Raw genomic sequence first — 22318 nt, 5'->3', positions numbered from 1 at the left:
CTACGAGACTACATCACCGGACAAAGAGCAGAACGTCAGCTCGAATGCAGGACGCTTCAAGACGGAAGCACCTAGCGTCAAGCATTACTCCATAAATCCAACGCATTTGCAACGTGGAGAAGAGAGTAGATCTGGCTCGATTTTGTCGCCTCAGCGTCAGAACGCTACAAGCACTCTTGGAAGTCGCCCGTTCTCGATCTCCTTTGCTTCTGCGCCTGACATGGAAAGAACCGGCACGGGCGCGTCGAGCAATTCGACTGCGTCCTACAATTCTCTTCTCTTGCCAAACAGTGCAAGCTCAGCGTTGGCTGATCTGGGCGAATCCCTGAGATGGAGCCAAAAATTCCCAGAAGGAGCTCATATGAGTCGAGCGCGAAGCAGTCGACTCAGTGTCGGCGCTATGGGTGGCTCATCTGCGCCAAACGGCCAAGCTAGACGAAATTCGGCGTGGAGCGCTGCGCACCCTGGAGGCATCAAATCGAATGAGGATGAGAAGGAAAAGACCATAGACTGGTCTGGCGGTCATAGCTGGCGTCAAGGCTCAGATCTGGGCGTGACGGCGTTGGAACATGATCATGAGATTGACGCAGATGGATATCGTACGCGTGTACACCGTGATGGGCCACACGGTGAGAGAAGACACCAACGCACGCTTAGCACAAAGTCAAAGCTCTCGGAAACTAGGAACGGGCTGCGTTTCTTGTCGGCCAAGCGCGAAGATCATGATTATGATGGGGACTCAAGCTGGGATGAGCCGGTCAAGAATTCTAGCGCCATTAGTGACACTGGCAGAGATGCAGGCATTGGGCAACCTTTGTGTCAATCTGAGGAGAGAGTGGCCAAGTGGAACCGTTTCAAGTGGATCTTGTTCGTCAGCGTCATAGTGCTTTTCATCTACGGCATGGCTGGCTTGGTCGGTTCTCTACTGACCTGGGCTCGGACTTGGGAAAGGGCAGATGTGACAGCAGTAGTCGACGCCGACATTCTCATCTTTTTGACTCTGGCCTCCATGCTCTGCGTCCTCACTTCCGTCGTTGGCATCAGCGGCACGATTCTTAATTCTAGGCCCATCCTATCTCTCTACGCTTTCCTTCTCTGGCCAACGCTCCTCTCCATTCTGGTCGTCGGATACGCATCCTACAAGAGGGAAAATTTGAGGTTGGACAGGAAACTAAACATGGCTTGGAGTCGTTACTTTGACGATCTGGATCGACTCAGGTTGCAAAATAATCTGCATTGCTGCGGGTATTATACGCCTCTGCATCAAGCCACCTTTTCCCGCAATTGCTACCCGCGCACCTCCCTGCCGGGATGCAAAGGCAAGCTCTACCGTTACGAAAAGGCGGCTCTCAAACGACTCTACACCATCATCTTCAGCATCGTCTTTGTACATCTCGCAAACATCGCCGCTTCTTTGCTATGTTCCAATCACGTCAATGCAAGTTTCGGCAAAGGACTTACACCTAGAGCTTATCGACTGGACATGACTCACGTCCGACGAAATGCCATCAACATCATCCGCGCGCTCAAGATGAGCGAAGAACGCGCTCAAATCGAGGAACTGCATCATCGGGAGGCGGGTGCGACTCACGAGAAGCGACACATGGCAGAAGAAGGGGTAGACTTATCGCTCGCATCTATCGACCTTAATGCTCCGCCTGTGGGAGGCATCGATGAACGACCATCAGAGATTGATATCATGCGCCTCCAGCGGAATCGGGGTCTTCTAGCTCGAGCGCTTCAAGTGCCTTATTACTCTGAGAGGCCTGTTCTACCCCCCAAAAGTCCTGCGAGAGGCGCGACCTCGTACGCGTTCAATGGACCGCAGGCCGCCTTGTCACATGAGGACGGCGCTGCGCAGGACCCCTCCAAGGATGTTAGGGGTCTCGGATTCACCATGAGCTTGGAAAGACATCAGGCTAGGTTGATGCAGGAGCAACTGCTAGCGAGGCAGATCTAGCCTCCTGCTCCACCGAAGCCGGATGGTCTGCCACAGACAAAGTACCCTCCTTTTGCTTCTTTCACTAGACTCGCCCACTCCTTCCCAATTACACTTGGATCCTATCTACATATTTCGAGTCAGCCTTTGACCTTCTACATTACTACACAGATCTTTGGGATGTCGTGCCCGCCGCTTGGAAATCGAGACGCTCTTTGCTCATGGGAAGAACCCACGAGTCGTGTGTGTGCTTCCTTGACTTGTCCGCACAGACGTGTGCCTGTCCAGCCTGCCCATTTGGCAGCCTAGATTGTGTGGCGAAGGTGGGGAGAGCACACGCTCATTGTCAAGTCGCTGTGATGGGAAAGCTCAAGTTTGTTGCCGTAAAGGCTGTCAAGCCCTAACGAGAAATTATAGCGAAAGGCTCAAAGTCACGAGTGCTTTGGTCACAGCAGGGCGGGCCATGGGGCATAGTCGTGAGTGCGTGCAGTCACGAGTCAAGCGCACGCGCCACCGCGACTCGTGACTGCCCATGCACCGCCGCGCGGCGAGTAAGGTCGTGCGCTGCAGCCTACACAGCCTGCTGCAGGGAGCCAAGGACGAGTGGGTGAGGTAACCCTGCCGGAAAGCAGACCATGTGACCTGAGTCGGCCGAGGCCTAACATTAAGTTGCTCATACCACGACCTTCTCGTCATCACATTTGTGATCATCGGCTGTGCGAAAGCCGTTCGGCGCCACTCGTGCCCTCGGAAACAGCACGCCCACCTTGGCGACCACAGAGTGATCGGCTCACGACCCTCTTGCTTGCACTCACACCGAGAGCCCCCATCATCGAGCGCATGCAAACAGCAGCAGACTTTTGCAAACGGCCTGCCTCTCCGACTCAAAAGCTCCCTCGAACTACATCATTTCCCCTCTCTTCATTCACGCTTTCGTATGCTGACTCAAAAGACTCTTGTGATCTATACGCATCACTGAGTTCGCATTCCGCCCGCTTCAACGGTCGCAAGGATGAGCACCTTGGCCCCGCCTCAATCGGCTGGAATCCCGTCCACGAAGGAGGGCTTCACAGCAGCTCTCAAGGCCAGAAATTCGAACAATCAGTACATTGCCCACTTGAAGATATGGGAGACTGTCGGTGAGGAGGGGGCTGGAGGCGGCGGTGGTGCGGGAAGCTCGAGGAAAGCGAGGTACATCATTTTGGCAGCTGCGAGAGGAACCGGCGTGGTGACGCTTAACAAGGCCAAGAGGAACATGAATGGCAGTTTCAGCATCGGCAAGGATTGGGACATCAACACTTTGAGAGAGATCACGGTGCATGCTGTGAGTAGATGGCAGAGAGATGCGGCGCGCTGCCTCGTCCAACTAGCAACGTGCAACGCCTGCCTATGCTCGCTTACTCTCCTCACATTCTCTGCCTCAGCCCGACACATTCACCTTGACATTGTCGCGACCAAACCAATGGCAGACTGACAGGCCCAAGGAGCAAAAGGTGTTTCTTCAGTCGCTCGTCAAGATCTGGCGCAAGTACATGAACGATCCTCATGGCCCGCCATGTTCTGGCTTAGAGTTCCCTCCTGAGATGACGCCTTCCATACAGCCTTCGACCATTAGCTTGGCACCTCCCGGCGTGCCACCTGTGCCATTGGTCCCCGCGAGCGTAGCTGCACCAGCACCCGCAGCATCAATTCCGGTCGCTGCCGTTCAGTCTTCGCAGGCACCCAGTCTAGCGCTGAACACGAATGTTCACAGGGAGCGTTCCAGAGAGTCTCCAACTGCATCCAGATCACCGGCCAGGACACCGACAGCCGATGGCTTCTACGACCCGAGATCGAGAGAGGTCCGAGATACAAGGCCAGGCTCCTCCAATAGCGTTGCCGCCACCGGCAACGTCTCCAGCGACGCTCCACGCAGGCCTAATCCTCTAAGGCGTCCGACCATCACAAGAACTGACAGTATGCGTAGCGGAGATAGGTCAGACGGGTCGACATCGGTACCTGCTATCAAGCTGTCCGACCCTTCGAGTAGACTGGGCACTCCGACCAACGCTCTACCCAGCGACATTAATCGCAACGCCAATCGCAGTCCGGCCCCTCGGCAGCCAAGTCCCTTGGCTCATCTCCAGCCGCGCGATGCCGACTCTGAAACGCTGAAGGCGCCAATCACTGGCGCCCTCGAGTCGACTGTCAGCCAGAGTGCCCGCGCCGATGTACCTCAGTCAACTTCGTCGTCGCTGCTCAGAAAGTCTGCCTCTAATGACGAGCAAATTGGCCCCAACGGTACAGACGCAACAGAGCAAAAAGCTCCCTCATCGTCTCCTCCTCGTTCCCGACCTAGGCCCATCCAGCAACGCAGCACGTCAGGCTCATCTCTGTCTGGAGGTGGTGATGCTCGAGCGCGTCTCAGCGCAGTCGAGCCGGTACGTGGTGGTGCAGCATATGAGAGGATGCTATTGGCTGGCACAGGCTTGCGGGAAGTCGCAGAAGGTGACGAAGAACAGGAAGAAGAGCTGGAGGATCCTTATGGGGGTGCGGAGGTAGAGGATGTTGATGCGTCTCCTTTCAAACCTCCTCCAAGGAAGAAGAAAAACAACTCCATCAAGCGAGCGCAGGCGGCTCGAGCTGAAGCTGACGACAGATCAGTGTCTGTCGTTGGTGGTGGAGGCGAGGAAGAGGAAGAAGATACCACATTGCTGAACGTTGAGGAGATGCTAGAGGGATTCGAGTGGAAGCACACGAATGCGACGGCAATCGGCGGAAGATTGATGTTGGATCCCACGCATGCTGGGGCGTTGAGACAAGGAGCGCCAGGCAAGGGTACGGCAGATGTCATCGAGGCTCGCTTGCTTGACGAGCTGGCCGCGCTTGATGCTGCGAACATTCACGCCATCATTGAGTCCGACGATCGTGTCAACCTCGTCGTTCAGCACATGGAAGAAGCACTGGGTCAGCTCGACATGATCGACAGCATGATTGCTGGCTTCAAGGTACAGCTCAATGCGCGGACGGATGATATATCGCACATCGAGTCCCAAAACCGCGGTTTGCAAGTTCACACTTCCAATCAGCGCCAGCTGGCAAACGAGATCGAAAAACTGCTTTCCACTGTTCACGTGGATGACGATGCTGTCGCTGCGCTCATGTATGCCGGATTACAGGATGATGCTGGTATAGCAGACGTGGAACGAGCGGCAGCTGCGCTGTACAAAGCCATGTTGCAAGCTCGCAAAACGGAGGAAGAGCGAGCAGCTGGTGCAGGTGCGGAAGCGATGATGGCAGCTGCGACGGAGAGGTTGGAGGAGTACGAAGGCTTGGCAGAAAGCTTCGCGAAGAGATTACTGCAGCACCTCACGCAAGAGTTCAACGAGCAGACCAACATCATCCTTGGAGACCCTACTCGGCGAGCAGCACTCTCTCCGCCGAATCCCACCCTTCGTAACCATGCTCAAGTGGAGGACACGTTGGGCAGGTATTGTGGACTACTGCTCTACGCTAAAGAGGTCACTTCTGCACAATTCTCCAGGATCTCTGCAGGCTACTTTGCGAGTGCCAGCGAAAGGTACAGGAGAGAGATGGTGCAGCTCTTCACTGTCTGGAAAGAGCAGATGCGTACGCCTAGCGAGGATGAGGAGGCGGATTCGACCTTCTCATCGCCCGCGTCTGTCACTACTGCTGCTGCCCTTAGGAGCGGTACCATTAGGCGCGCAGGCAAGGATAGAGGTAGAGGAACACATACGATGGGCGATACTAACGCAGCAGAGGTAAGTGGCGTGCGTGCGCGAGCCTTTGGGTGGATGTGACTTTGCTCACATTTCCTGCTTGCAGGCTTTTGCAAGACTTCTGCATTCGGTCATGCCTCTGATCGCCAAGGAGGAAGCTTTCATTTCCGATCTGCTGCACATCAACGACAACGCAGTCACCTTCGCAGACTATATGGACCTCGAGCCTTACTTCAGGCGCAGAGCTGCGGCTGTCTTCGGTTCTGAGACATTGCAAGGGTCCGCTCCTCTCAGAGAGATGAAGAGCGCTTTGGAACTCATCTTTGGCTTCTTGGCGCCGGAGTGGCAAGCATTCGCAGACCTTGCAATGCAGCGCGATCGCTTGTGAGTGAGGTCCGCTGCTGCATACTATAAACCTCCGAATTCTCACCATTTCCCAATGTTCCGCCTTGCAGGCAACTTTTTGGGATCCTTGCTGCGCTCGATCGGGCGCTCATCGACGCTGAAGAAATGTCTAGCGAATTCTTGGTCCGTAGCCTTTCCAAGGTGCACATGCGTCTAGCTGGCCTTTTGGAAAGGTTCGTCGGCGAGCAAATCAGAGCGATTGAGCAGACAAAGCTTACCGTCAAGAAGCGCAAGGGGGTGGTGCACTTCATCAAGGTGTTCCCGGTCTTTGTGGAGAGGATCGAAGCTCAGCTTGTGAATGCCGAGACCCTCAATATACGCGCTGCTGTTGACGGGTACTATGAGCAGATTGCAAGGACCATGTTTGATGCGCTTCAAGCTATGGCGAAGATGGAAGGAGGGGGCGGTGGGGTCATGCCAGGAAGCGCTGCGGATGATGACAAGCAGGCTCTGAATCACCACGTCATCTTGATTGAGAATATGCACCATTTCGTCAAGGAAGCTTCAAGGGTTCGCAACTCTGCCCTCGGACAGCTCATCAAGCGCGCTGAATCCATCTACGAGGATCATCAGCACGCTTACGTCAACGCTGTACTGCGGAGGCCCCTCGGCAAAGTCATGGTGAGTTGCTCGCGCACGTGTGAGTCCTCTGCTGGCAGCGCGGGTAGCACCTGACGCAGATTGCTTGATCTCATAGGACTTTGGCGATGGTATCGACGCTCTACTGCGATCCACGCCAGCCAACGAGGTCTCGCTTCACAGCGCCTTTTCGAGAAGCAATTTCAAACGACTAGTCAAAGAGAACAGCGCAAAGGACATTCGCAAGGCTATCGAAGCGTTGTCAAAGCGGGTGCAAAAGGTGAGCTTGGTGTGGGCGCTTCAAGTGCCTCTTGCAAGAATTTGCTCATCCCTGCATCCTTCCCGCCCATAGCACTTTGGTCTGGACGACGACGATCTAGCTGGTCTGGCCCTTGCAGCAGCTGCTGGAAGTGCGGAGCCTGCCGTGGACGAAGCTGCAGAGGTGCTGACGAGGGTGTGGGGTGCATGCGAAGAAGCGTTTGTAAGGGAAACGGAGCGTCAAGCCAGAATAGCTCGAGACTGCTATGCGGGTGGAGTTTCGCTCGAATATGGCGTAGACGATGTCAAGAAGCCCTTTGCCAACAATGTGCCAACTCCGGTCGGACGGAGAAGATAGTCCAAGCACTAGAGGAGCATGGTCGAGGAGTTGAAGGATGCGCAGCCTCGCCTGTGGGGTCTTTCGACCTTTGGACAAACTGGGAGTGCCTTGAGCAACTATGCTTCATCGGCAGCAAGCCATCGCTTGGTGCACGCGTCTGTGTCACGTCTGCATGCACTCAATCTACATCGCTAGAATCCTTGCAATCGATCAGCCTGCATGCCATGTATATCCTTTTGACCAAGCTGAAACCTGCCCGGTGCTTGTATGGACGAGCACGAATAGTTGAGCCGGCAACGCCAGTCTCTTCGGGCTGGTCAACTCACCAGCGGTCTGAGTCTGAGCGTTGCCTTTGCACCCGGCGGCCGAGTGGCTGGCTGCTTAGCTGCACCTGACGCTCATCAGAAGACTCGTGACTTTGACTGCGTGGCCAAGGCCGTGTACCATGCACGAAACCGTCCCTCGCTAGATGTGGTTCACGGCGATGACGGATGGATGCGAATGCGTACGTCTCACGAATCATTTCAACATGAGACGCACGCAGCCAAGCTCAGTTGCCTCTGCGGCTTTTGCGCACACAAAACGCAAGGTGATCGCAAGCCGCGCAAGACAAGACTTGATGGTCACACTCTCTGACAGTAGTCACAATCACAGTCACGAGTGACTCAGCAGCAGACTGTGACCACTATACTCATTGACCTCAGTTCTGCGCCATCCGCGGCGAGTCGTTCTCGTCCGACCACCTCAAAGGGCCCGAGCAGTCATCGAGGCAGTCACTCACGACTGCATTTGATGACTAGATGCAGACAGGAGCGAAGCTCGCGAGATGCCGCAGGGTCTCACCAACAACCATGGGCAGCGAGCGAGCTGTGGCTCAAATGCGACCTCAGGGAGGGGGCGAGGAAGGGTGGGAACAAATGTCCATTCAGCAGCAGCAGTCGCACATCCAACTTGTGGCTGCGACGGGACGAGGTACGGAAGTATGTACGATACATTTGGTGAGCGGGGACTTCCTCTGCGAGCTTTGTAATGAATCGCATTCGTGATTCACGATACAAGAGTCAAAGGTGCGATGGAGCGCGTGCAGCCAGCGAGACACTGGTTTGTATGGAGCACCAGAAGGAACAAGAGCAATATGCCTTCTTCGAGTCCGCGAATCAAGAATGCGAATGTCGGTAAAGACAAACAGACCATGGCCATTGAAGGAACGTTGTGATCGGGACTGCGCATACGAGGGGCGCTCTGCGAGTTTTCCGCCGACTTGAGACCATTCTCGCCGCCGAACATCGCGGGACAAAAAGCACCGAATACATCCATCGAGCTTCGGAATTCTCAATCGTGCGACGCTCTATTGCGCAAGAAACGGTCTTGTAAATGAATTTGAAGAGGGGCGAGCGGACGCGCAGGAGGAGCAATTATGCTGATGTGCGCGAGGGCTAGAAGAGTCAGAGCCTCGTACTTGGAGGAGGAAAGGTTGGAGCTTGGGTGTGGCGGTGGCGGTAGCGGCGAGCTTTCATGAACGTGGCCGTACCGCCTGCCCGAACCGAGGTGGCTTGCTACCTTCTGCCCGCCTAGCCGACACATTGACGTGAGCAACAGGCTACGTAGAGAGAAAAGCAGATGACCGCGCTCGCGACACGACACAGGACAAGTCAAAAGACAGGCGAGGTGCCAGGACGTCAAGGAGGAATGAAAGGAGGGATGCAGGCCGTCGAAAGTACTTTGACGGGTGACATACACTTGGGACAGGAGGCATCGCGTCGGGTTCTGGTCTCGTGCTGCTTGTCAACCCTCCAAAGCACTTGATGAGCCGCAATTTCGGTGTCTGCGCTCATTACATGAAGTCCAAATTCCCCGCCTAATCGAGCGGCATGAACGTAGTCAGCTCCGGACCGCTTGCTGCACGCTGGTCGTGAAGATTTGAGCGCCCCTCCAGACACGAAGCACCACCTGCGACAAAGTGAGGACCTCGGTGAACAGAGGCTGATCGACCCCACGTCAGACGTATATAAACCTCGCATTCTCCCCAATTCCCAATCTCGACCTCTCCTACTCTCCCACAAACACCCTGCTCGATCCAGCCTGAACGGCCGATCTCGTCCATCCATCTCTCAAATTTCGCCTCCTCTTTCGGCAACGCCTCCCAGAATCCAAAGAGCTGATCAAAAATGCGTTTCGCACTCCGTCCCAACCTCTTCCTGCTCGCCACCCTCGCTGCGCTCCTCGTCGTGTCCAGCGTTTATGCCGATCATCACAGCGAAGCCAGTACAGCTTCCGACTCGGCCACCAACGGTACGGCGAGCGCGGGCGGTGCCGCGAGTCCTTCTGCGAGCGGTTCCGCAAGCGGTACAGCCAGCGGCTCCGCCACTGGTGGTCAAGCTGCAGAGCTCCAAGCATGCTTCCAGCAGTGCGCCATAAAATCTGCCACTGATGTCAAATGTCAAGGACTGGGAGAACCCGCTTGCTTCTGGTGAGTGCCGGCCGCAGTCCGAACAGCCTCGAGGAGAGGGGGATGCAAGCGCCAGCATGGACCCCGTAGCGTGATGCCTTGTGCGTGTCTGACACATCCATCATCCCTTTTCGCCTCTTCTTTCCCCTTTCTTCCACACCATGACGTGCAGCAAAAAGCAAGAATTCGTCGACGAGACGGCCAAATGCTCCATGGCGTGCCCTAATACCAATGCGCAAGCCCTGACTGGCGGCTTGGAGCAGCTCAAGCAGCTCTGCGTTTCCGCCACTGGCAACTTCACCCTCAGCGTGCCCGCAGGTATGGCTAGCGGAAGCGCAGCCGCCAACGGCACTAGCAGCGGATCTTCCACTGGTAGCTCCTCCAGCACCGCTGGACATAGCGACGCCGCAGCCTTCATCGTCGCTCCCGCCGCGACCGCTCTGGCTGGCGTCTTTGTGTTCACCGTCGCTGTTGCGGCCACTTTCTAAACGCATCGACGGAGTAAGGGAGCTATCGGCACAGCAATGGCAAGCAAGGCCTCGCCTCACGACTCGTCGCGATCGAGTGGCAGGAACAACAGTGCTCGGATCTTCTGACCTTGTTCACGTGATTGACCAATTCTTGCTCTTCTTGCACTCCTTGTTCGAGACCTGTACCGGTCCCCCACCTTTGAGATAGCGTATCGATGTCGAATGCTACTTGTATGCCCATGCCTTCTCCGATGGCGTATGTGCCGTGTTCGAACGTGCTTCCAGAGAGTCGACGTGTTCGGTAAACGCGCGCACAGATTCTAGATCATGGTCAGTTTGACGATACGGCACCTGCCTCGCCCTCACCTTCTTTGCGAAGCTGCACGCGTGTATCCGACGGCCAGACAGAGGTGAGAAATATGCTTTTGGTGCGGATGCACTCTTCAGAGAGGTGGAGAATGACCAGTATATTAGAATTGGGTTCAGGTGGTGGTGCTCTCCTCGAGCCAGCCAGTCCTGCTAGATGCGTCTTATGCCTTCTGCCCATGCTTGTTCCCTCCGTCACTTTCATCTATAAAGTCTTTCCAAGAGTGTTCGCCCTTCTTATCCCTCGCATCCAGAATCCTATCGCCCTCCGTCGGTATTTGCGTGATGGCCGCCATGGCCAAGAGCGAGACGAGGGTGAACCCTTGAGCAAAGACACGCGCTTGCACCAATTTCTGCGCAAAGGACAATGGTTGGCTTTGAATGTATGCGCCGCTCAAGCCCATGGATGCGAACCATCTGGCAACGAAATTTGGCATACGTCAGTCAACCATACCAATGGCATTGAAGTTAGAAGGTCGAGTGCGACTTACGAGCCTGCTACGACGGCAAATTTGTTATCTTTGGCCCAGGTCAGTGCTCGATCGGACCTGGACAGATGCTCCCACGCGTCCTCTTCAGCGCTCGCTCTTCGTCTGACCACCTGTGCTCCTTTATCTCTAAAGTGAGATCTCTGCAAGGGGGGGGCAAGAATTTCAGCAAAAGGCGAGGGGCTGTGATCAGCAACCGCGGAATCTGCAAGACCCGACTGGCGTAAAGGACGTCCCTCGATGGACCTGCCACGCGACTGCAGACCCTCAAAGCGCAGCCAACTCCACGACGATGCAGCGTCGGCCTCCGCCCATTGTCCTTTGGCTCACCTCGAACTTGAGGCCCGCTTTGTCCGCATTCCAGACCCCACCAGCGGCGGTAGCCATGACCACAAAGAGGGTCTTTACGGGCAGACTAAGTCCTCTAAAACTGGTGCTAGATCTGTGGAGAAAGACGGCGGCAGGAGCAGCGAGGCCCAGACCTGTTGTAGCTCCCCACGCTCCTCCCACCAGCGCTGCGTTGTATTGACTTTTTTCCAAGGGGGGGGGGGGGGGGGGGGGGGGGGGGGGGGGGGGAGCGGACGGTGCAATTGCGTGGTGTCAGAGTAGCTTCTTGGGGACGATTTGGCGGGAGACAGGGACGGGCGAGGACTCACGCATCTCGATAGGCAGCATCGCCATATTCGGCGTGCGTCATTCGGCCGCCAGAAGACATACTCGGCGCGACGTCGACGTAGATGCGGGCCAGCGACGTGTCTCGCAAAGATCAACGAGGATGTGTGTGTGCGGTAGGCTTGAAGAGCGATCGTCGAGGTTGTATGAGAACAAAGCGTAGGCCATGCGCAGCGCCGAAAGAATGATAGTGTCGGAGTGATGATGGGGAGAATATTGAATCGTCAAGACGGTAGAGCATGCAGCCACACCACAACAGATGCGCGCGGCAAAGCGGTCACGCGAGTGTAGGTAATCAGCGAGGGTCCACAAGAAGGCAGGCAGGCAGGCAGGCAGGCAGCTCATCCTCGAATTCCGATTGCGCAAAACCTCGGAAGATTTGGGACTCGCGACTGCAGCAGCTAGCTGCTGCAAATCACTACTGTGTGACTCATCACTCATCAGTACACTCACCACTCACGACTGATGCTGCTGCCACTTCCGGCTCACACTCATCAGACAGCCCAGCTGAATCGTGAATCGTGAAACGCACGATTCACCGCGACGTACAGGCTCGCACTCAAGAGTTCGCACTCGCCCGAACTCGGCGCGGCTTAAGTCGGCCCTGCTGGACGAACGATGCATCAAGTGGAGGTGGCTTATCCCAGCACAACCCGCGGGAGCTGATGGATGTCGCAAAAATTCACGTGATCGTTTTGCTCAGAACCCATGAAGAATCAAAGATCTGAATTTGAATTTGAATCTGATGAATCCATAAAACATCTTGGATCTTGACTCGCGAGCCGACTCGGGGAACAATGAATGGATCAAGCGATCACAAGGAGGTCCTCATACAGAGCAAAGGAAGCGAGCGACTCGACACATTCCCTGCATTCGAGTCGTGAGTGACGAATTGTGAATGCGCTTCGATGCTCATGGTCAGATCAGCACTTGGGCTCGTGCACAAAGAGAGGGTGGCAAGGGTGCAAGGGTATCTCATGCATTCTCGATTCATCCCGCTTTCATTTCGAAATGATTCGGACTTTCCCGGGGGCTCTGCAGGAATGACCCAAAGCAGAGCTACGAGCTCGATCGATGCCCTCGATTCTCGATTCCGTGCTGGCTAGTAGTCAAACTGGAATCTCATCGTACGAGACCTCACAAGCCCTTTCTCGCGTCCACCTCTTTGGCTTTGAGATCCTTGATGATGTTGCGCGACATGGGACCGATGATGCATCTAGGTGCTAGAGCTGTGAACCACTGGCCCCACGCATGTGGGGTCCATGGGGCGATCACAGCAGCAGGCACTGGAGTCCACCACGTAGACCTCAAAGAAGCAATGGCGGAAGTGACCCAGTCCTTGGATGTGGGAATCTGCATCAAAGAAGGAGGCACAGAGGCAAGGCTTGATCAGCATTTGACGTTATGAGAACGGAAGAGAGGCTACGAAGCTGGAGCAAGTGCTCACCATCAATCCTACTGGCTCGTTGCACATTCCACTTTGCACTTGACCCGGCGCCATGCACACCACGTCTACTTGCGTCCCTTCCGAGATCTGCTCGTTGCGCAAAGAGTCGGAGAAAGCCACGTCGAAGCCTTTTGTTCCGATGTAAGGAGCCAGGCTGAGCCGGAGCATCGCAGGTCGGGTGCGAGTAGGATGAGCCGAGTGCTCGAGTAAAGCGGCCATTCTGGCTTAAGAGAAGAGAGAGGCTCAAAAACTCACTAAGGCGGTGTGGCCCAAGCGCCGAGGCTCGTCACAGTGACGAGCAAAGCAGGCTGATGCCTTTTCAAATGCGGCAGACAAATCCTCGCGGTTTCTGCCGGGAAGAACGAGTTGGCAATGACAATCTCTGCAATCTCTTCCGATCTCGTATCTTCCAATCTGGGAAAGTGCGTTACGTTGACACCAAGATTGTTGATGAGAACTGTCAGTCGAATGGAAGAGTCTGAAAGTACAGCGGCTAGTCCGTCCGTCAGTCCTGCATTTGGGTAGATTGTCGCTTCGCACACCAACAGTCGTACATCGACCGCATCGCCGGCGTTGCGTGAGGATGCAGCAGCATGTCGCTTGGAGATTTGAGCCTTGACAGCTTCCAACTTTGTCCGATTTCGACCTTGAATGATGATGTTGAAGCCTAATTCTGCTAGTTGCAAAGCCCACTCTTCGCCCATACCCCCCGTCGCTCCGGTGACGAGAGCATAAGGAGCTCCAATGGTCTTGACATCGCTAGAGGAGCCGTTGCTCCCCGTGGAACCGCTTGCGTTGGCGTGAAAGTAACGATGGAGGGCATGCGACATGGTGGATGCGACCCTTTAGACGGCAGTGCGATGATTGTTCCGGCCGGAGAGAGTAGGTGCAAGTGTGCGCGAGTGAGGTCGGATTGGTGCGGCAAGTGGACAGGAGTCAGGAGAGCTGGCCCAAGACGGGGCGAGGATGATGGTGGTGGATTGGTCAGGTCTTGTCGTAGCAGGTCATGCAGATGTGAAATACGCGTGGGTGCTTTCACGCAAAGGCAAGACGCGTGAATCGTGAATGGCAGGATGATTGATTCAAGATTGATAGGGTTGCATCTGCGTCATGCCTTGCCCGACGCTGGCCATTAGGATGTGGAGTCGTGAGTGTGACAGATGGGCACCAGAGCACTCATCACCCACAGCGTCATGCTCACATACTCGCACTTATTATTATTCGTGATTATTATTACGACTCATCAGAGTTCCACCCCGCCCTCATGACTGGCACGGGTCCCGCTCATCACTCGTGACTTCATCCCACGCGCGACTCGCGACTCACACTCGACTCTCCTCGGTGACTGCTGCTGCTGCATGCTGCTCGAACCACTTCATTTCGCTCAAGATGGCCTGATAAAGGCAGAGCAAGAGTCTCCAGCATACATGCTGCTGTATGCGCGTGCTTGCCTTGCCTTGCGCTGCCGCTGCCCTTTCTATTTATACTTCTCACTCGATGCATGCACTCAAGGTTCGCTTGATGATGATGCGGAGCTCTGAGCAAAAGGCTAGCGGATCTGCAATATTCACATTCGTGATTCTGATTAATTCTTATTCATAATAATGGGGATGATTACTTCAATTTGAACCCCGCACCTTCGATCGATCGACCTATTCATGTACCGGCCGGTACTTGACCGGCGGGCGACTACGTGTTGGTCTTGAATCAGGTGATGATGGAGCGTGGGCGCGTGAGCTTAATTGCAAAGGGTGCAGCATGCATGCATCGGTGCAAACATATTCATTCACACATTCACCTCCTTTGATGTGATTTTGGATTCATGCTGCCAGATGCTGCGCGCTGCCGAGGCGTGACGAGTGTAGACCCGAGCTTTCCTTGACACCGAGTTGCAATCATGCAAACTCTTGCGATCCAGCATCTTACGATCCTCGTCGCCGACTCACCGTTCTGTACGCGCGGGGCTGACCTCCTCGAAGCTGTACTCTTGACCACCACGCCTTCAATCACGAGCAGGGCACGGTAGATGCCATTCTGATTCAGACTCACCAACTTCAAAAGGTCTTGTTGAACTCGACTTGGGTTGTTCTCGTGTGGCCGGCAAAGTCACTCGCCCGTCACTACTCACTACCACCATCGCATCAACCTCTGCTTCTTCTACCAGCCCACCCCAAGTGCTGACTTTGCTGCCCCTCTTTTGCCAAGGTTTTCTTGCAGCGAAGCGTGCGCAAGAAGAGACAAGGTCGCACACTCACATCCTCTGTTCGCGACGAGTTACATCAAGTCCTTGCCGGTGCGGCGCGGTGGCCTAACGGATCATTTTGATTCAAAATGTCGCAAATGGTTCATCACCTGTCCGAACGCGCGGAAGCGTGGTTCAAATCAGTCACAGTCTCGCAAGCGCAACAGCAAACACAATCAGACCGCGCCACCGCCTTGCTCTCTTCTCTCGGCCTTTCCCTCAAGAACACCACTTCTCACTCTCCCATACTCGTTGCTGCGCTGGTAGGCATCGTCACTTTTCTGACGTACCTCGTCTTTGTGCCTCCGCGCAACCTCAACGGCAAGAATGGGGTCAAGGTGATTGGATCGTGGCCTTTTGCGGGATTGGGAAGTAGAGAGTTTTTTGGTAATCGATACACCTTGTGAGTGCTTTGCCGAGAGCTATACGAGGCATGAGAGAGGGTGCAGAACAGTTCACGATATGAGTGGCATGCCGAGCGAATGTATCTGACCACTTCGATCCTTGAACGCCGTATCTGTTCGGAACGTCCCAGCTTGTCAGAGCACATGACCAAAGATCCACGTCATCCCCTGCAAGGTCTGATCAAGTTCAACCTGACAGGCAAAGTTGTCTACACGTTGGGCACCACCGACGTCGCTGTCCTCAAAGAGGTCGCCTTGCATCCCGATCTCAGTTTCAGTCAGGGCAACAACTTCTTGTTTGCTGGAATTGCGGGCGCGAGTCAAAAGGGACTCATTGAAGGAGAGATGGACAAGCAGGAAAGGCAGGAGATGAAAATGCTGGCTGCTGCCATCAGTCCACAACGTGAGTGGCCGGGCGAGTCGGATTGCTGGCGTGTTACGAATCGGCGCCAGACGCAAGGACGGTCGATGTTCCGAAGTGCGACTTGCTTGGCAGCCACTCCCTTGTATCCAGGCGTGTGGACGTGAACTTGCCATTCGAGCTGACGTCTCCCCTCTCCGTCCCAGGTCTGAATTCCATGAGGCCAGCTCTCGTCCAAGACGCCATCAACTTGCTTGATGACTGGGTCGGCGGCTCATCGGGCCAGTCGTCTACAGTCGATCTTCAAAAAGCCTACTACCCCCTCATCTTCCGCTACACCGTACGGCTGATGGGCATGACGGAGTACGCCACGGATTCTGCCTCGCTCAAGAAGCTCATGAACGCCTTTTGGGCGACTCAGCTGAACAGTGGATTCTTTACGACTGTTATGCCTTGGCTACCTCAACCTCGACTCATCAAGAGAATCGTAGGGGCTGTGACGCTTTGGAGAATGGTCAAGGTGACGCTTGATCAGCGCATCAAGAAGCAAGAGAGGTTCGACGACTTTGCCCAGATACTCATTGATCAGAAACAGAGCACTGCGTACATCAGCAGATTCGTCATTGGTGGTTTGATGGCTGGGGTGAGTCCTATTTGTTTCTTGGGCCTACTCTAGCAATGGCTCGTGGAGATGCCCTGTCTCATCATTCGCTGACACGGCATTCATTGCTCTCGGAAGATCTTGAATACGATTGGTACTGGGGCATACACGATCGCATTCGTAGGCGCTTCCTCCTCACTCCAAGCCACGTGTCGATCGGAGCTCATTGCCGGACTACGAGCTGCTGCTGCTGCGCGTGGAGATGATTACGACGATCTGTCCACCGCGGAAAAGCTGGATCGAGTCAAGTTGGAAGAATGGGAAGCTGGCTTCCCTACCCTGCATGCCTGCTTCAAAGAGACCATCCGACTGCTCCTCACCAACTCCTTGAACAGGTATTACCCCGGCCCAGGCAGGGATTCTAAAGGGGTCCTCAGGGATAGACTCAAGATTATGGGCCATGAAATCGAGGTGAGCATGCGCGACGAGATTGCAGAATGTACAGTGCAAGAATGCTTAGCTTCTAGGGACTTTCAAAATGCTGGAACAGGACGATGCGTACATCATCATTCCGCCTTCTTGTAACCTGCACGATGCAGACATGTTCCCGGAGCCTTGGTCATTCGATCCTTCGAGGTATCAACGGGGAGAGGGTGCGAACGAGTACACCTATCTAGGATGGGGATGCGGCAGACAGTGAGTGAAAGCGACGTCGTTTTGGGGAGGGGGAGGGGGGGGGGGGGGGGCGTGTTGGTGTTCGGTTCGCTGACTCACTCGCTCGCGTCGCAGCAAATGCACGGGTATGCGCTTCGCAAAACTCGAAACCATCATTGCTCTGTCGACCGTGTTGTTGACCTTTGATATACAGACAGTCGACGATAAGGGCAAGTCGTACGATTTGAAGAGCATCCCCTTGCCAGACCTGAGCCAGAGCCATTGGAGAGCGCCGACGAGACCCATGAGGCTGCAAGTGCACAGAAGGAAGCAATGAAGGGGTCTCGTACCATGCCTGTACACGCACAATGCAGCAATCCAGATCGGCCTTCGCTATAGATTTCAGACATTCGGTGTGAAATTTGGCGGCTGAAATCATCGAACGCTCGGTGCACGCATCGCCTGAACTCCTCAAAGAGCCTGTCTCATTTGGCACCTGCGTATTTTGCCGGTCCAGCTCGGCCGGCATGACAGATTCGCTGTACTGGTACCGTCTGAGTGACCGGAGATGCACGACGGTGAGTTACAGGCGTCGTGAGTCCCTATGTCAAGTTGGCAGGTTTGGGTTTGAGAGAAAGGGAATGCCGAGGCCGAAAAGTGGACTCGGGCGTCTGCTAAAAGAGTGGGAAGAGCCTGTTGCGCGCCGATCGAGCCACCGTGCGATTGACGACTGTGGCTGGTTGCCGCTCAAGCAGCGCAACGAGTTTTGCCTTGCAAGGTGGCCAAGCGAAAGGAAAGGTACGCGTCACTGTCACCACAGACAGAGTCGTGAGCGGTACATTCAGATTGTGAGTGATGAGTGAGTCACTGAATAGGCGCGAAACATATGCTCGGCCGACAGCAGCAGCCCAGGGTCGCATAATGTATGAGCGCCCCGACCGCCGGCCGCACTAAGATGCACGCGCTAGTCAGAGGGCGCATAGATCTGTTGCTGTCATGCGCAACGATCACCAATTTTGAGGGCAAGACAGTTGCGGCGGGATCGTCACCATCTCATCGACAATCATAATCGGGGGTCAATTGCTAAGGCTCTCCTCATGTACTTCGACTGCAGAAGGCGACTTTGAGTGTTCGGGGCCCGCAACATCATGGATGGCGTCGAATCTCGAGGTCCGACGACCTGAATCAAGCCGACTTGGGATGCCGGGCGCAGGAATGGCGAGCGATGGATTGCTGGACGTTGAATGCACGGCACTCGATCGTGCATTGGTAAACCGCAACGCGCGCTCAAGACTGCCAGAGCTAGCTAGCTATTGCATGATCGTGAGTATGAATGGTACGCAACGCGATTGCGACGATCGTGTCCACAAGCCTACTCGCACATTGCAAGAGCACGTCCAAGCTGTGCATAGACGAAGCGCAGAGACTACGATGGACAGCGCCATTGGGAAAAGGTATAAAACAACACCGCTCGTCGTTGCTCTTTTTCTCGGCTCCATCTTCTCCATCAGCTACAATCTCCCGCTCGCCTGCCAAAGTTCTTGCTAAGCCACCAAAGTCAAGGCTTCTTCCGTCATCGTCCCACTCGCGCTCGCGCTCGCACTCGCAAAACCTCCCAACGCATCTACGCTTGCACTCGCAAAGATGAGGTCTTCCGTTGCCGCTGCTCTTGTGGCCTTTGTTGCCTCTAAAGTCGTCCTGGCCGCTCCCACAATTGGATCTCGCGCTGCTCAAGTCGATCTGCAAAGCTGCAAGCCTACTTTCACAGGCAATCTGGTCTACCGCGGTCCAGACGGTCAAGGACAACGACTTGTAGTAGTCGAGAATGGTACTCTGCGCGTTCCTCAAATGCATGCCCTCGAGGCTCCATCAAAGCGCAACGTACCCAAAACCCCAGTCATCTTTTCCGCTTGCACGGAGAAGTTTCTTGGATACAATTCCACTGATGCATCGGTGCAGTACGGAAACGTTGCTGTGGTCCCTCTCGGCCGTGAAGACGGTCAGATCGCCATCCAGGCGCGCTACGGCAACTCGCGTGAGAGCACTCCCTTCATCCTTAGTGGGGCTCCACACGCTGGTGCAGAGGACAGCGGCAGGTTGTTCGACCAGTGGAAAATCACCATCAACAACTCTACCGATGCGACTCTTCAATTTGTGAATGGTCGCAAGGAGGATGCGCTACCTCAATTCCGCTACATTGTTAGCGCCAACAACCGTGAGATTGTGGGCAACACTGCATACGAGGATGGCAGCTCCTTCGCTTTGATCGATCTGGCTCCTATCGATGAGGCTTCACAGAGCGCTATTGAGTAGTGATTGAGCATCGGGATCCTCTTTAATCAGACACGGATAGGTGATGCTCCCGAGTATTCCGGCACTCAACCTGGATTGATTATTTCCTCGAAACGGACGATGAACGCTGTTGTGACCCTTCCCCTGATCCACCTCGATGACATGCACCATTGATGCTTCTGGTGTGCCAAGAGAGGCCCGGAGATGATTGGCGCTCGTCGCGCCAACTACCTTCGTGATGGCCAAGAACATGATCCCGACCTAGCGTGCGTGTTGAGACGGATTGACCTTTCTTTGCAAAGCAGACTCGCAGAAACTTGCACCCTGATCCCTCCACGCACTTGCACTCCGCGAGCTTAATATTGGTGCCGTCTTGCGTATCACTCCTCGAGAGCACAATTTGCAAGCTCGGATGTTGGCATTTTGCTGTAATGCGAGGCTGAACATGGCGCCCACGATGATCCAGCTTCAAGGCAACGTGGTCGTGAGTCAGATCCATAACTCGGGGCTCGAGCGAGCGTTGATGCACAGCTGCACAGCTGCTTGCGGCAGGTCACGTCTTGAGACGCTTTCTGGCATGATCGTAAGCGTGTGTGTTTTGTGCACTGACCCCTGGTGATGGCATTGCGGCGTCAGGCACCTAGAGCCGTAAGATTTGAGCCTGGGCTACTCATGTACGGTTCGCCCTATGTCCGTAGTGAGGCGAGGGCGTCTACTTTGACAGCCAGCAGTGTCTAAAATATGTGAGCCGTGCTAATTGCTATAGCGAAGAAGGTCTAACACTCACGACTGCTTTCTGGATGGTCTTTTAGCTCTACCATCAGCGTCCTTCGCCGAGATCGTGCATATGTGGCGGCTATTGGATGTCATAAGAGCCGATGTACGGTCTCGTCAGGTTCTCCGCGGAGGAAAAGCCACACCTCAAGCCATCGCGCAAATGCGGGAAGGCGCATGAAAGCTGCTCATCTCCGTGCATGCATGCAGCAGCATCCAAAGGTGAGGAAGCTAGGTGCTGCTGCTTTGAGGGTCCCGCCCGGCGGCCTGTGCGGCCGACTTCCATGCATGGATGTTTGCCCGCCATCATGCTGATGGAGATCCCGGCCTCTGCTGTTGCGACGGCTTCGAGGGCGCTGCGCGATTCACCATTCACCATTCACGATTCGTGATTGCCCTCGCGCGCGCTCGCCGGCGGCGTGAACCCGTCTGTGTGCTGGCAAGCCTCCTGCATGATCCATCTAATTGTCCACTTCTTGCGCCTCGACCTTCCCGATCCGACGTTGCAGACGTTGCATGCAGGCTTGCTTTGCTTAGCCGTTCCTGAGCTGCGATATCGACGTTGCCCTCAACTGAGTCACGAGTGGAAGTGACGAATCGTCGTTCTCAGCTGCTCAGCTGCTAAGCGACCCCACATGAAGCTGGTGGTGTGATTGACCTGAATTATAAAGTCCCGCCCCCCCTCCCCGCGCAATCGTCGTCGGACATGCGCGGGTCCTTTTGACCGACTGAAATCTGACCTGTGAATCAAAATGTCATGGGCCCTGAGGCGCAAGTCGTGAATGTCTTCGAAGCCATACTCACGCTTGAATGAAGAATGCACACCCATGCATATCCCGCAGTGATCAAAGTCGATGTAACCCCGCCTGGTGCATCAGGCTTGCGCTATCAGTCGTGTTCTTGGCGAGCTTCGCACTGGTCATTGGAAGTCTATAAAGAGGTCCATGATGCTCGCCCTCTTGACAAAGTATTTTGCTCATCATCCCGCTCCTGCTCCAGCATCGCCCTCCTTCAGTTCCAGTCCTAGCAACCTCCTTCGAAGCCTCTGCTACCAGCCTTTACTCCTCCGCTGCCAGTTCCCCCCTTTTGACAATCAGTCAAAACCAAGATGAAGTCCACCTTTGCCGCTGCTGCCGTTGCCTTCGTGGCATCTCTCGCCATCGTCTCTGCCGCTCCCGTGGTCGAGCCTCGCGCCGCTCAAGTGCAGGTGCAAACCTGCAAGCCGACCTACAAGGGCAATCTGGTCATCCGTCACAAGGACGGCAAAGATCAAACGCCCGTCGTGATCAAGAACAAGAAGCTCTTTGCCGCTGTTGGCACCACCAAGCTTCCAGTCGTCTTCTCTGACTGCACCGAATCGTTCCTTGGCTACTCCAACGCTCCTACTGGCGCTATGGGCGGCTCCATCACCTACGGTCACTTGGCACTGGCAAACTCAAACACTTGCATCGCTACCGACGCTCGTCTGTCCGACGACTCTACTAGCGTGACCAACTTCATCACAAAGGATTGCGGAACGGCAGAGGACAGCAGCCGTCTCTTTGATCAGTTCAAGATCATCTACACTGGCAACGACGCTAGGATCGAGTTCGTCAATGGACGCAAGGCGGACAACAAGAAGGACTTCCGTTACTTCATCAAGAAGGACACTGGCGCCATCACCGGCAGCCCGCGCGGATCCAACGGAAGCACATTCGCTCTGACGGACTTCAAGTACATCGGCGGCCAGTAAAGGCGCAAAGCATCCTCCGCCTAGCTGACTGCCAGGCTTTTGGCAACGAAAATGGACACTTACACTTCTAACAACAGCGAACCTGTCAAATCCTCCAACTTGCAATGCCACAATGCCACAGACGAT

The 22318-nt window shown here is 55.0% G+C and overlaps 9 protein-coding genes across 9 annotated transcripts; 7 read left to right on the top strand and 2 right to left on the bottom strand.

Annotated features, from left to right (window-relative positions):
• Positions 1-829: 829 nt before the first annotated feature.
• On the top strand, positions 830-1525 carry IE81DRAFT_282126 (hypothetical protein; the record flags this gene model as incomplete). The annotated part of the gene is made up of 1 exon (XM_025511527.1): positions 830-1525. A coding segment is annotated over one exon (696 nt), but the record flags the coding sequence as incomplete, so codon positions are not given.
• A 1094-nt stretch (positions 1526-2619) lies between these two features.
• IE81DRAFT_321371 (hypothetical protein) lies at positions 2620-7466 on the top strand. The gene is made up of 6 exons (XM_025513319.1): positions 2620-3263; positions 3364-5700; positions 5765-6042; positions 6114-6684; positions 6761-6922; positions 6995-7466. Exons 1-6 carry the CDS (start codon positions 2952-2954, stop codon positions 7256-7258), a joined length of 3924 nt encoding a protein of 1307 aa, XP_025371631.1. The 5' UTR covers positions 2620-2951; the 3' UTR covers positions 7259-7466.
• A 1942-nt stretch (positions 7467-9408) lies between these two features.
• Positions 9409-10177, top strand: IE81DRAFT_345697 (hypothetical protein; the record flags this gene model as incomplete). Its single annotated transcript, XM_025515950.1, has 2 exons — positions 9409-9710; positions 9862-10177. The coding sequence occupies 2 exons, from the start codon at positions 9409-9411 to the stop codon at positions 10175-10177; spliced, it is 618 nt and encodes a 205-aa protein (XP_025371630.1).
• A 132-nt stretch (positions 10178-10309) lies between these two features.
• IE81DRAFT_321369 (hypothetical protein) lies at positions 10310-11818 on the bottom strand. Its single transcript, XM_025513318.1, has 4 exons — positions 11670-11818; positions 11344-11542; positions 11017-11156; positions 10310-10942 (listed from the first exon to the last, which is right to left on the bottom strand). Exons 1-4 carry the CDS (start codon positions 11726-11728, stop codon positions 10690-10692), a joined length of 651 nt encoding a protein of 216 aa, XP_025371629.1. The 5' UTR covers positions 11729-11818; the 3' UTR covers positions 10310-10689.
• A 631-nt stretch (positions 11819-12449) lies between these two features.
• Positions 12450-14270, bottom strand: IE81DRAFT_321367 (NAD(P)-binding protein). The gene is made up of 3 exons (XM_025513317.1): positions 13388-14270; positions 13133-13286; positions 12450-13038 (listed from the first exon to the last, which is right to left on the bottom strand). Exons 1-3 carry the CDS (start codon positions 13960-13962, stop codon positions 12823-12825), a joined length of 945 nt encoding a protein of 314 aa, XP_025371628.1. The 5' UTR covers positions 13963-14270; the 3' UTR covers positions 12450-12822.
• A 1193-nt stretch (positions 14271-15463) lies between these two features.
• Positions 15464-17731, top strand: IE81DRAFT_345694 (cytochrome P450; the record flags this gene model as incomplete). The annotated part of the gene is made up of 6 exons (XM_025515949.1): positions 15464-15777; positions 15910-16181; positions 16346-16782; positions 16879-17211; positions 17291-17436; positions 17530-17731. 6 exons carry the CDS (start codon positions 15464-15466, stop codon positions 17729-17731), a joined length of 1704 nt encoding a protein of 567 aa, XP_025371627.1.
• A 106-nt stretch (positions 17732-17837) lies between these two features.
• Positions 17838-18853, top strand: IE81DRAFT_20964 (hypothetical protein). The gene is made up of 2 exons (XM_025510962.1): positions 17838-18242; positions 18509-18853. The coding sequence occupies exons 1-2, from the start codon at positions 17922-17924 to the stop codon at positions 18665-18667; spliced, it is 480 nt and encodes a 159-aa protein (XP_025371626.1). The 5' UTR covers positions 17838-17921; the 3' UTR covers positions 18668-18853.
• IE81DRAFT_20965 (hypothetical protein) lies at positions 18854-19747 on the top strand. The gene has a single exon (XM_025510963.1). It carries the CDS (start codon positions 19039-19041, stop codon positions 19705-19707), a length of 669 nt encoding a protein of 222 aa, XP_025371625.1. The 5' UTR covers positions 18854-19038; the 3' UTR covers positions 19708-19747.
• A 1556-nt stretch (positions 19748-21303) lies between these two features.
• IE81DRAFT_321364 (hypothetical protein) lies at positions 21304-22316 on the top strand. Its single transcript, XM_025513316.1, has one exon. It carries the CDS (start codon positions 21569-21571, stop codon positions 22190-22192), a length of 624 nt encoding a protein of 207 aa, XP_025371624.1. The 5' UTR covers positions 21304-21568; the 3' UTR covers positions 22193-22316.
• The last annotated feature ends 2 nt before the right edge of the window (positions 22317-22318 follow it).

This window comes from Ceraceosorus guamensis (genome assembly GCF_003144195.1).
Source record: "Ceraceosorus guamensis strain MCA 4658 unplaced genomic scaffold IE81scaffold_11, whole genome shotgun sequence".
Lineage (NCBI taxonomy): Eukaryota > Fungi > Basidiomycota > Exobasidiomycetes > Ceraceosorales > Ceraceosoraceae > Ceraceosorus > Ceraceosorus guamensis.
Note: the sequence above shows the minus strand (reverse complement) of the source record. Positions and strands in the feature narration are given on the sequence as shown.

Bases quoted from the DNA above. Each gene is read 5' to 3' on its own strand.
- IE81DRAFT_321371 (XM_025513319.1), top strand. From the start codon at position 2,952: ATGAGCACCTTGGCCCCGCCTCAATCGGCTGGAATCCCGTCCACGAAG. The intron at 3,264-3,363 runs GTGAGTAGATGG...TCTCTGCCTCAG, and splicing joins GAGAGATCACGGTGCATGCT to CCCGACACATTCACCTTGAC. The intron at 6,923-6,994 runs GTGAGCTTGGTG...TCCCGCCCATAG, and splicing joins TGTCAAAGCGGGTGCAAAAG to CACTTTGGTCTGGACGACGA.
- IE81DRAFT_321369 (XM_025513318.1), bottom strand. From the start codon at position 11,728: ATGTCTTCTGGCGGCCGAATGACGCACGCCGAATATGGCGATGCTGCC. The intron at 11,157-11,343 runs GTGAGCCAAAGG...CCCCCCTTGCAG, and splicing joins AAGCGGGCCTCAAGTTCGAG to AGATCTCACTTTAGAGATAA. The intron at 10,943-11,016 runs GTAAGTCGCACT...TTTCGTTGCCAG, and splicing joins TTTGCCGTCGTAGCAGGCTC to ATGGTTCGCATCCATGGGCT.
- IE81DRAFT_321367 (XM_025513317.1), bottom strand. From the start codon at position 13,962: ATGTCGCATGCCCTCCATCGTTACTTTCACGCCAACGCAAGCGGTTCC. The intron at 13,287-13,387 runs GTGAGTTTTTGA...GCTCCGGCTCAG, and splicing joins GCTTGGGCCACACCGCCTTA to CCTGGCTCCTTACATCGGAA. The intron at 13,039-13,132 runs GTGAGCACTTGC...TCTTTGATGCAG, and splicing joins ACGAGCCAGTAGGATTGATG to ATTCCCACATCCAAGGACTG.
- IE81DRAFT_20964 (XM_025510962.1), top strand. From the start codon at position 17,922: ATGACAGATTCGCTGTACTGGTACCGTCTGAGTGACCGGAGATGCACG. The intron at 18,243-18,508 runs GTGAGTGATGAG...CTTCGACTGCAG, and splicing joins GTGAGCGGTACATTCAGATT to AAGGCGACTTTGAGTGTTCG.
- IE81DRAFT_20965 (XM_025510963.1), top strand. From the start codon at position 19,039: ATGAGGTCTTCCGTTGCCGCTGCTCTTGTGGCCTTTGTTGCCTCTAAA.
- IE81DRAFT_321364 (XM_025513316.1), top strand. From the start codon at position 21,569: ATGAAGTCCACCTTTGCCGCTGCTGCCGTTGCCTTCGTGGCATCTCTC.